Source organism: Mobula hypostoma, chromosome 2 (genome assembly GCF_963921235.1).
Source record: "Mobula hypostoma chromosome 2, sMobHyp1.1, whole genome shotgun sequence".
NCBI classification, from domain to species: Eukaryota; Metazoa; Chordata; class Chondrichthyes; order Myliobatiformes; family Myliobatidae; genus Mobula; species Mobula hypostoma.
This window is the reverse complement of record NC_086098.1, coordinates 241,347,888-241,360,413: the sequence shown is the minus strand read 5'-3', so window position 1 is coordinate 241,360,413 and position 12,526 is coordinate 241,347,888. Positions and strand designations below refer to the sequence as shown.

General features: G+C 44.7%; 1 protein-coding gene across 2 annotated transcripts in view; it reads left to right on the top strand.

Annotated features, from left to right (window-relative positions):
- The window catches only part of itga10 (integrin, alpha 10), a 185,145-nt gene that overhangs the window by 140,747 nt on the left and 31,872 nt on the right, over positions 1-12,526 (top strand). For both annotated transcript variants that reach the window (XM_063041780.1, XM_063041779.1), the window contains exons 17-19: positions 1,476-1,618; positions 4,626-4,736; positions 12,326-12,411. In XM_063041780.1, coding sequence (XP_062897850.1) covers positions 1,476-1,618; positions 4,626-4,736; positions 12,326-12,411 — 340 coding nt within the window. The remainder of the gene's footprint in view (positions 1-1,475; positions 1,619-4,625; positions 4,737-12,325; positions 12,412-12,526) is intronic.

Sequence of the window (12,526 nt, the reverse complement as noted above, 5' to 3'; positions counted from 1 at the left end):
TCAGCAGTTTCTGAGATACTCAAACCACCCCATCTTGCACCAACAATCATTCCACAGTCAAAGTCACTTAGATTACATTTCTTTCCCATTCTGATGTTTGGTCTGAAGAACAACTGAACCTCTTGGCCATGTCTACATGAGTTGCTGCCACATGATTTGCATTAATGAGCAGGTGTACAGGTATACCTAACAAAGTGGCCATTGAGTGTATGCTATTCTATCTATAGATCCGCTGAACTCCTCAGTTATATTCCAATCCATAACTCACACCTATTGTCAGTTATTCTGCTTAGAAACCCAAAAAAAACCCTCAATTGAATTCCAACCTGTAATCCACTCCCTGGGATTTGTTATTCAATGTATAACCTCCCCCCCAACCCGAACGCCTGGGTTAGAGTCAAGACTGTAACCCACTCTCAGGGACCTATTATCAGAGGAGGGTGGTTTAGTAAATTTGCACTTGATACAAAGATTGCTGGTGCAGGTGAGAGTATGGAAGATAGCCAAAGGGTATAGCCAGATACACATCAGTTGCAGATATGGGCAGAGAAATGGCAGATGGAGTTTAACCAGGCTGCATCTGAAAGGTTGCTCTTTGGGAGATCAGATGTAAAGAAACAGTACGTTATTCCTGGCAAGACAGCGTTGATGTGCAGAGGACCTGTGTTCTTGGGGTCCAAGTCCAATAGCTCCCTGAAAGTGGCTCCACAGGTTGTTAGGGTGATTAAGAAGGGATCTGGCATGCCTGCCTTTATAAGTCGAGGAATTAAGTTCAAGAGTCAGGAAGTTATGTTGTGGATTTATAAAACTCTGGTTGGGCTGTATCTAGAGTATTGCATTCAGCTCTGGATGCCCTATCTAGAAGGGATTTGAGGCTTTGGAGAGGGAAGAGAAGAGGTTCACCAGGATGCTTCCTAGATCAGCAGACATGAGCTATAAAGAGAAGTCAGACAAAGTTGTGTTGTTTTCTCTGGAGTGGCGGAGGCCGAGGGGAGAATCTGATGGAGGTTTATAAAATTAGGTGTAGATAGAGTAGGCAGACAGTATCTTTTACACAGGGTTGAAATGCCCAGTACCAAATGTCCTGCGGTTAAGGTGACAGGGGGTAATTTCAAAGGAGGTGTGTGTGACGTCTTTTTTCACACAGAAAGCAGTGGGTGCCTGGAATGTGCTGCCTGGGGTGGTGGTGGAATCAAATATGATAGAGTCGCTCAATATCTTTAGATAGGCACATGGAAGTGCAGAAAATGAAAAAAAATATGGCCATTGTGTCGGCAGATGTGATGAGTTTAGTTGGGCTTTGAATTGCAAGCTAATTGGGCACAACATTGTGGGCTGAATCGCCTGTTCCTGAACCACACTATTCTATATTCTGTCACTGTTTGTTACCTCCCACAGCTGCTACTGTGTTCCTCCAACAGACTGCTTCATGCTCTCTCGATGTCTGATTTTCCAATTCCCTCTGTGTGCTGCAGGTTTGCTCTACAATATTGTGTTGGATGAGAAGAAGTTTGCTCCCAGAGCCCTGTTTGATGAGGGTGACCAGAGGCAGATACAGAGAGAGATCCATATGGTCATCGACAGCCATGAATGTCAGAAGCTTCAGTTTTACGTCATGGTGAGTAGAGTTGGTCATTGTGAGAATCTTGCTACTGTACACACAGTGTCTGTATTAGGGTATGTCAGTGCATTTGTGTCTGTGTTAGACCCTCCTGTACACACTGTGTCTGTGTTAGACCCTCCTGTCACTACCCTCGTGTACACAGTGTGTTAGACCCTGTCACTACTCAGTGTTTTAGGGTGTTTCTGTCCACTCCTGTATGTGCAGTGTCTATTGTGTTAGGCAATTGGAGCCACAGTACTGTAGAGTGGAAGTGATATGTAGGACTGTATCAGTACCACTCCTGTGTTTGAATTGAATTGACTTTATTTCTTACATCTTTCACACACGTGAGGAGTAAAAATCTTTACATTACAGCTCAGTCTGAATGTGCAATGTGCAAATTATAGTAATTTATAATAAATAGTATGTACAGTAAGATACAATGGCATGCAAAAGTTTGGGCACCCCTGGTCGAAATTTCTGTTACTGTGAACAGCTAAGCGAGTAAAAGATGACCTGATTTTCAAAAGGCATAAAGTTAAAGATGACACATTTCTTTTAATATTTTAAGCAAGATTACTTTTTTATTTCCACCTTTTACAGTTTCAAAATAACAAAAAAGGAAAAGGGCCTGAAGCAAATGTTTGGGCACCCTGCATGTCAGTACTTAGTAACACCCCCATTGGCAAGTATCACAGCTTGTAAACGCTATCTGTAGCCAGCTAAGAGTCTTTCAATTCTTGTTTGGGGGATTTTCGCCCATTCTTCCTTGCAAAAGGCTTATAGTTCTGTGAGATTCTTGGGCTGTCTCGCATGCACTGCTCTTTTGAGGTTATCCACAGATTCTCGATGATGTTTAGGTCGGGGGACTGTGAGGGCCATGGCAAAACCTTCAGCTTGCGCCTCTTGAGGTAGTCCATTGTGGATTTTGAGGTGTGTTTAGGATCATTATCCTGTTGTAGAAGCCATCCTCTTTTCATCTTCAGCTTTTTTACAGATGGTGCGATGTTTGCTTCCAGAATTTGCTGGTATTTAACTGAATTCATTCTTCCCTCTACCAGTGAAATGTTCCCCGTGCCACTGGCTGCAACACAAGCCCAAAGCATGATCGATCCACCCCTGTGCTTAACAGTTGGAGAGGTGTTCTTTTCATGAAATTCTGCACCCTTTTTTCTCCAAGCATACCTTTGCTCATTGCAGCCAAAAAGTTCTATTTTAACTTCATCAGTCCATGGGATTTGTTTCCAAAATGCATCAGGCTTGTTTAGATGTTCCTTTGCAAACTTCTGATGCTGAATTTTGTGGTGAGGATGCAGGAAAGGTTTTCTTCTGATGACTCTTCCATGAAGGTCATATTTGTGCAGGTGTCGCTGCACAGTAGAACAGTGCACCACCACTCCAGAGTCTGCTAAATCTTCCTGAAGGTCTTTTGCAGTCAAACGGGGGTTTTGATTTGCCTTTCTAGCAATCCTACAAGCAGTTCTCTCGGAAAGTTTTCTTGGTCTTCCAGACCTCAACTTGACCTCTTCCATTCCTGTTAACTGCCATTTCTTAATTACATTTCAAACTGAGGAAATGGCTACCTGAAAACGCTTTGCTATCTTCTTATAGCCTTCTCCTGCTTTGTGGGCATCATTTATTTTAATTTTCAGAGTGCTAGGCAGCAGCTTAGAGGAGCCCATGGCTGCTGATTGTTGGGACAGGGTTTGAGGAGTCAGGGTATTTATAAAGCTTTGAAATTTGCATAACCTGGCCTTTCCTAATGATGATTGTGAACAAGCCATAGCCCCCACAAGCTATTTAAGGTCTGAGACCTTGGTAAAAGTTATCTGAGAGCTCAAATCACCCTCTAAACTCCAGATCCATTGACATCAATAGCGGTGAGCCTGTCTCCGTTCCTCCTGTAGTCCACAACCAGCTCCTTTATTTTTGCAACATTGAGGGAGAGGTTGTTTTCTTGACACCACTGTGTCAGAGTGATAATTTCTCTGTAGGCTGCCTCGTTACTATTTGAGATAAGGCCAATCAGTGTAGTATCATCTGCAAATTTAATTAGCAGATAGGAGCTGTGGGTGGTGACACAGCCATGAGTATACAGAGAGTGAAGGAGAGGGCTTAGGACACAGCCCTGGGAGGCTCCTGAGTTGAGGGTCAGAAGGGCAGAGGTGAGGGAGTCCACTCTTACCACCTGTTTGTAGTGTTAGGGTGTCAATGCCATTCCCTTGCTGAGTGTGTGGACCATATCTGTGTGACTCTTGTATTTACAGTGATACATATCACACTGAATTTGCTCTGTAAATTCTCCTCCTCCTGTTGTGCAACTATTTCAAAGACCTTTTCTCGTAGAACATAACCGCACAGTACAGGCCCTTCAGCCCACCGTGCTGTGCAACATTTTAATCTGCTCCAAGGTCAATCTAACCCTTCCCTCTTCAAATCCAAGTGCCTATCTGAGAGCCTCCCAAATGCCCCTAATGTATCTGCCAGTCCCTGTGTAAAAAACCTACCTCTGACATTCCTCCAAAGACTTCAAAATTGTTCATCCTTTCATTAGCCATTTCCACCCTGGGAACTAGTCTATGTCTGTACACTGAACCTTCTTGTACAGCTCTAACAAGTCGCCTCCCATCCTCCTTCGCTCCAAAGAGAAAATCCCTAGCTCGCTCAACCTACGTTCATAAGACATGGTCCCTGATCCAGGCAGCATCCTAGTAAATCTGCCCTGCCCCCTCTCTAAAGCTTCCACATCCTTTCTTGAATGCAATACTCCCAGTTTTATAGAGCTCTAAAATTGCCTGCAAAACAATTGCCTTGTTGACACCTTTGTCGGGGTCTTAGCCTGTCTCTGGCGTGCTTGCGTGAGTGTGATCCTGTAGTAAGACGTGCTCTGTGCATTTTCCACGATGAGCAGAGAGAATGATTCTTTAACAGTTTTGCCAGTTTACCTTTGCTGCAGTGAGAAACAGGCAATGCGGTCTGTCCAAACGTCCTCCGCCTGACATTTGTGGTTTCTTGTTTGCAGGACACAGCTGACTATATTCGATCCGTTGGATTCACGTTGCAGTTCAGTCTGGCAGAGCAGCCCGCAGGACCAATCCTGGATGATGGCTGTGAAACCACTGTTCGAAGTTGGGTGAGTCTCAGTAAACCATTCACAAACCTGGCCAGTTACTAACATATCAATGAATCAGTAGCACTGCACAACAAAGAGTTTATTTCCTCAATATTTTTGTGTGTATCTTATTGATTTGGGGCTGCTGGTCATGAAGATTACCATGAAGTGTCCCTATCACGCACCAGTTTTTGTAAATCACCTGTAGTTGTTCTTTCAATTCATAATTCAAGTCAGAAATACTGATGCCAAGATTAAGCAGGGGATTTTTGTTGGTCCACAAATCAAACGGGTCATCAATGACAGGTAATTCAAAGAAGTTCTGGTGGGACCGGAGAAAATTAGTGAAAGGCATTCAAGGCTGTTGTTGAAAAATTTTCTTGGCAACTACAGAGCACCAAACTACATGCAGCTGGCTGGCAACATGCTTCAAGCATACAAAACCATGAAGTGCAACATGTCGCTAAAGATTAATTTTCCGCATTCCCATTTAGATGTCTTCCCTGCACGTCTTGGTGCTGTCAATGATGAGCTCGGTGACGGATTTCACCAGGACGTTGCTGTCATAGAGAGACGCTATCAGGGCAACTGAAATCCACCAGTACTGACTGATTATTGTTGAACACTTAAGCGAGAAGCCTCACACTGAGTACAAGTGAAAGTCATCAACAAAACATTTTTAGCTTAGTTGAACTATTGCAAACCGTCATCACCGTTATGCAATTAAATGCATTATATTGAATAAAAGTTAATTTCTTGTTTCTCCAAATTCCTACATGGTACAAATCGTCTGAAATTATATTAGTGTGCAGCTTCAAGTGGTCTATCGCAAACAAAAAAAGAATTTCTGAGGAGGCGACACTTTTGAAAATGTTTGTTGTCGAGTGATGAGTAACCTTGTGCTGCTCTCTAGCCTGGTGAGAAATGGCCCCACTGAGTGTGCGCTGCCCATCAAGCACCCATTCACACGAATCATGGTGGAGTAACATTACCAATACGCTGTTACAGTCGGGGCTTCGGAGTTCAGAGCTGAATTCCAGCACTCATCTGCAAGGCGTATGTACGTTATCCCATGAGCATGTGGGTTTCCTCTGAGTGCCCCGGTTTCCTTCCCCAGTCCAAATTGGTTAATTGGTCATTATAAATTATCCTGTGATCAGGCTTGGGTTAAATCGGTGGGTTGCTGGGTGGTGAGGCTGTATGGGGGAAAAAGAGCCTGTTCCACACTACATCTCTAATAAATAAATACATTAAAATCACACATTCTCATAACTGCCCCCAGATTCTAACACTTCACACACTTTTTTATACAGAGGAACTCAGAAAAGTTTGAAAAAAGGGCAAAAAAGATTCCCGGGTGGTATGTTGCCTCCTGGGTGCCAGGATCCAGGGTATTTTGGATTGAGTCCTCAGCATTCTTAAGTGGGGAGGGTGAATGGCCAGAGCTCATGGTCCACATAGGTACCAATGACATGGGTAGGATGAGTGATGAGGTTCTGGACAGGGAGTTAGGTGCTAAGTTAAAGGGCAGGACCCCCAGGGTTTGTGAGCTCAGGATTGCTACCCATGCCACGTGCTAGTCAGGCCAAAACTAGGAAGATAATACAGTTTAATAAATGGCTAAGGAGTTGGTGTGTGAGCACGTGGCCAAGTGGTTAAGGCATTGGTCTAACTACCTGAGGGTTGTGAGTTCGAGCCCCAGCCGAGGGAGCGTGTTGTGTCCTTGAGCAAGGCACTTAATTACACATTGCTTTGCGATGACACTGGTGCCAAGCTGTATGGGTCCTAATGCCCTTCCCTTGGACAACATCGGTGGCGTGGAGAGGGGAGACTTGCAGCATGGGCAACTGCTGGTCTTCCATACAACCTTGCCCAGGCCTGCGCCCTGGAGAGTGAAGACTTTCCAGGTGCAGATCCATGGTCTTGCAAGACTAACGGATGCCTTAAAAGGAGTTGGTGTAGAGGGAGGACATAAGAGTTTTGGGTCATTGGACTCTCTTCCAGGGAAGGTGGGACCTGTACAGAATGGATGCTTTGCACCTAAACTGGAGGGGGACGGATATTCTAACAGGAAGGTTTGTTAATGCTGCACAGTGGAGTTTAAAGTAGAGTTGCAGGGGGGTGGGAATAGTGCCAAAGCAGTTAGTGGTGAAGTTGTGGAGACAGATGTTAGTGAGACCACAAAGTTAGGAATCAAAAGGTTGAGCATAGTGCGACTAGGGTCCTGAGCTGCATATATTTCAATGCAAGAAGTATCGTAGGAAAGGCGGATGATAGAATTGAAGATGAGGTAGCTGGTTTATAGAGGCAATGTGTAGTGAGGAGAGGCTGTTGAATGGGCAAAATTGCAGTCAACAGGATACGTTGCAACATAAAAGATGGAAAAGCATCGAAAAGGGTGAATGTGGGACTGAGGGTGTTGTATTTGAATGCGCGCAGTATACAGAATAGGGTAGATGACCTTGCAGCACAGTTGCAGATTAGCAGATATGATGTTGCAGGCATCAGTGAACCTTGTTTGAAAGATTATAGCTGGGAGCTTAATGTCCAAGGATATACATTGTATCAAAAGGATGGGCAGGAAGGCAGAGGGGGTGGCATTGCTCTGTTGGTAAAAAATTAAATTAAATCTTTAGAAAGAGGTGACATAGGGTCAGAAGATGTTGAATCAATATGGATAGAGCTAAGGAACTGCAAGGGTAAAAAGACGCTGATGGGAGTTGTATACAGACCACCAAACAGTTGTAAGGATGTGGCCTACAAATTACAATGGGAGATAGAAAATGCATGCCAAAAGGGCAATGTTACAATAGTCATGGGGCTCTTCAATTTGTGGGTAGATTAGGAAAACCAGGCTGGTGCTGGATTACAGGAGAGGGAATATCTAGAACACTTATGAGATGGTCTTTTAGAGCAGCTTGTGGTTGAGCCCACTAGAAGATCAGCTATTCTGGATTGGGTATTGTGCAATGAACCAGAATTGATTAGAGAGCTTAAGGTAAAAGAACCGTTAGGGGAAAGTGATCATAATATGATCAAATTCACCCTGGAATTTGAGGAAGAGAAGCTAAAGTCAGATATATCAATATTACAGTGGAGTAAAGGGAATTACAGAGACATGAGAGAATTGGCCAATATTGATTGGTAAAGAACACTGGCAGGGATGATGGCAGAGCAGCAATGGCTAAAATTTCTGGAAGCAATTTGGAAGGCACAGGATATAAACATCCCAAAGAGGAAGAAGTATTCTAAAGGAGATATGGCACCACCATGGCTAACAAGAGAAGTCAAAGCCAAAGAGAGGGCATATAATAGAGCAAAAATTAGTGGGAAGTTAGAGGATTGGGAAGCTTTTAAAAATCAACAGAAGGCAACTAAAAAGATCCCTAAGAAGGTAAAGATGGAATACAAAAGTAAGCTAGCCAATAACATTAAAGAGTATGCCAAAAGGTTCTTCAGATACATAAAGTGTATAGAATGAATGGCAAGAATGGATATCAGATCACTGGAAAATAATGTTTCAGCCATCTCTTTCAGAACTCTAGGTGTACATCATCTGCTGTAAGTAATTTACCTACCTTCAGGTCTTTCCATTTCTGAAAGTAACACAAAATGGCGAATGAACAAAATAAGTATTTTGCATCAGTCTTCACTGTGGATGACATTAGCAGTATGATGGAAGTTCCAGGTGTCAGGGGTCATGAAGTGTGTGAAGTTACCATTACTAGAGAGAAGGTTCTTGGGAAACTGAAAGGTCTGAAGGTAGATAAGACCAGATGGTGTACATCCCAGAGTTCTGAAAGAGGTGGCTGAAGAGATTATGGAGGCATTAATAATATTCTTTCAAGAATCACCAGATTCTGGACTGGTTTTGGAAGAATAGAAAATTGCAAATGTCACTCCTCTCTTTAAGAAGGGAGAGAAGCAGAAGAAAGGAAACTATAGGCCAGTTAGTCTGAACTTAGTGGTTGGGAAGATATTGGAGTCGATTATGAAGGATGAGGTCTCAGGGTACTTGGAGGCACATGATAAAATAGGCTTTGAAATTCTTTGAAAAAATAACAAGCAGGATAGACAAAGGAGAATCAGTTGATGTCGTGCACGTGGATTTTCAGAAGGATTTTGACAAGGTGCCACACATGAGGCCGCTTAACAAGCCAATGGTACTACAGGAAAGATTCTAGCATGGATAAAGCAGTGGCTGACTGGCAGAAGGCTAAGAGTGGGAATAAAGAGAGCCTTTTCTGGTTGGCTCCCAATGACTAGTGGTGTTTCACATGGGTCTGAGTTGATTCCTTTTACATTATATATCAATGATTTAGATGATGGAGATGATGGTTTTGTTGTCATATTTGCAGACTATATGAAGACAAGCGGAGGGGCGGGTAGTTTTGAGGAAGTAGAGAGGCTACAGAATGATTTAGATTAGGAGATTGGGCAAAGAAATGGCAGATGGAATGCAGTGGTGGGAGAGAGAATAGAAAAATTTGAGGCACAAAGGGGCTTGTGAGTCCTTGTGCAAGATTCCCTAAAGGTTAATTTGCAGGTTGAGTCTGGTGAGAAAGGCAAATGCAATGTTAGCATTCATTTCAGGGGAACTTGAATTTAAAAAAAGGATGTAATGTTGAATCTTTATAAAGCTCTGGTGAGGCTTCACTTGGAGTATTTTGAGCAGGTTTATACAGAAACATAGAAACATAAAAAAACCTACAGCTCTATGTACCTATCCAGGAGTCTCTTAAAAAACCCTATCATTTTTGCCTCCACCACCGTCGCCGGCAGCCCATTCCACGCACTCACCACTCTCTGCGTAAAAAACTTACCCCTGACATTTCCTCATTACCTACTTCCAAGCACCTTAAAACTATGCCCTCTCATGCTAGCCATTTCAGCCCTGGGGAAAAGCCTCTGACTATCCACACGATCAATGCCTCTCATTACCTTGTACACCTCAGGTCACCTCTCATCCTCCGTCGCTCCAAGGAGAAAAGGCCGAGTTCACTCAACCTATTCCCATAAGGCATGCTCCCCAATCCAGGCAACATCCTTGTAAATCTCCTCTGCACCCTTTCTATGGTTTCCACATCCTTCCTGTAGTGAGGCAACCAGAATTGAGCACAGTACGCCAAGTGGGGTCTGACCAAGGTCCTATATAGCTGCAACATTTCCTCTCGGCTCTTAAACTCAATCCCACGACTGATGAAGGCCAATGCTCCATATGCCTTCTTAACCACAGAGTCAACCTGCGTAGAACTGTGTGTGTTCTATGGACTCGGACCCCAAGATCCCTCTGATCCTTCACACTGCCAAGAGTCTTGCCATTATCTTAGAAAGATAATGGGCCCCTTATCTTAGAAAGGATGTGCTGAAACTGGAGAGGGTTCAAAGGAGGTTCACAAAAATGATTCCAGGATTAAATGGCTTGTCATATTGTCAGAGTGGTTGATGGCTCTGGGCCTGTACTCACTGGAATTCAAAAGAATGAGGGGTGACCTCATTGAAACCTATCGAATGGTGAAAGGCCTTGATAGGGTGGATGTGGAGAGGATGTTTCCGATGGTGAGAGGGTCTAATACCAGAGGACACAGCCTCAGAATAGAGAAGCATCCATTTAGAATGGAGATGAGGAGGGATTTCTTTAGCCAGAGAGTGGTGAATCTGTGGAATTCTTTGCCGCGGGCAAATGTAGAGGCCAAGTCTTTATTTAAGACAGATGTTAATAGATTCTTGATTGGTCAGGGTATGAAGGGATACAGGGAGAAAGCAGGAGATGGGGCTGAGAGGAAAATTGCATCAGCCACGATGAAATGGTGGAGCAGACTCGATGGGCCAAATGGGCTCATTCTGCTCCTATATCTTATGGCCTGAAAAAAAGGAATAGTGAGGTAGTGTACATGGGTTCCTGGGCTATTCATAAATCTGATGGTACAGGGGAAGAAGCTGTTCCTAAAATGTTGAGCGTGTGTCTTCGGGCTCCTGTACCTCCTCCCTGGTGGTAGCAATGAGGAGAGGACATCTCCTAGATGGTGAGGGTCCTTAGGGTATGGAAGGGATTCCTCTTTTCACCAGCCTTTCACACTGTGAGTTCCAGACCCCCAACCCCTCATCACCCTCTTGCCGGAAAAATTCCCATTGGCTCCCTAATCCTTCCAGAGATTGTCCCTGCCATGTACTGGATGAAAAGAGGCATTGATAGAACAGACAGCCAGAGACTTTTTCCCAGGGTAGAAATGGTTAATACAAGAGGGCATTCTTTTAGGGTATTTGGAGGAAAGTATTGGAGGAGGGGGGATTGCCATGTCAGAAGTAAGATATTTTCTTTACACAGAGAGTGGTGGGTATGTGGAACATGGTGCCGGGTTAGTGATAGAGGCAGATATGTTAGGGGACATTTAAGTGGCACAACATTGTGGGCTGAAGGGCCTGTACTGTGCTGTACTCTTCTATGTTCTATAAGTTCAAAAACTAGGTGGAGAGGTCAGTGTATTGGAAGGAGAAGTAGTGGGAGTGAGGGCCACCTGGGGTTGGAAAACTCAGTCTTCACACCAAGCACAATATGAGATGTTGTTCATCCAGTTTTGGCCTTGCGGTAGCAATGGAGAGAGTCACGGACAGTCAGATTGGTGTGGGTGTGGGAAGGAGAGTTAAAATGGCATGGAACCAGAAGCTTTGAGGCAGCCATTGCTGACACAGCCACTGGCGCTCCACAAAATGGCTGCCCGGGTTCACAAGATGAAGGCCACGTCACGACCACAGAATACGGTCCATTCCGTTGGAGAACTGAGGCAGGTGGACCTCTGACTCAGTCCCTGGACGGGGGTTAGACCTCCCGGCAGGAGAAGTTGCCAAAGTTCATGGAGGGGTGGGAGAGGACTGGACCAGGGACTCATGAAGAGAGTGGTTCCTAAGGGAAGGAGAAGGAGAGTGAAGAAGAGGAAGATGTGACTAGTGATGGGATGAATGCGGAGTCTGACCCGGGGTGAAAGGTGAGGACCAAAGGAATGCTGCCTCTGGCTGGGGAGAAGGGGTGCGATCCGAAGTGGAGGAAATGTGTGCCAGGGCTCCATCAACCATGGCAGGTGGGAAGCCTCGTTTCTGGATGGAGACTCCTAACTCTATTACAGCGCCAATGATCAGCATTCGGCATTCAATTCCCGCTGCTGTCCGTAAGCAGTCTGTGTGTTATCCCCGTTCTTTCTGGATGCTCCGGTGTCCTCCTACAAGGACATACGGGATAGGGTCAGTAAGCTGTGGGCATGCTATGTGAGCACACTCGCGGGCTGCCCCCAGCACAACCTCGGACTGTGTTGGTCGTTGACATAAATGTGACAAATGAAGCTAATCTTTAATTGGGATTAGTGTGGATGGACAGGGAAGGTCAGGGAGGATATGATGGGCTGAAAGGCCTCTTTTCATTGCTATACAACTGCACCACACCCAGTGGGAAACACACAGGGAGAACATGCAAACTCCACACAGTCAGCACGGGAAGTCAGGAGTGAGCCTGGGTCTCTGGCAGCTTGGACAGCTGGGCTGCTCCTTTGTTAACCTGGTGTTGAGAGGAATCTGCTCTGGCATTCAGGCATGCTTTCTTCTCTCTGTGCTCCCAGATCCCGTTCTTTAAAGACTGCGGGGATGATGACCTGTGTTTGACTGATCTCGCACTTCAGGCGCATCTGGATATTTCTGGATCAAGGTAAGAAAATAAGAATGTTTGTGGTTATCAGTTCCAACAGCTGAATTGATGCGGGATGGGGTTAATCGTGTGCTGATGATGAGAGCCTTTTCTTTGAGGAGGTTTTAAGACTTGT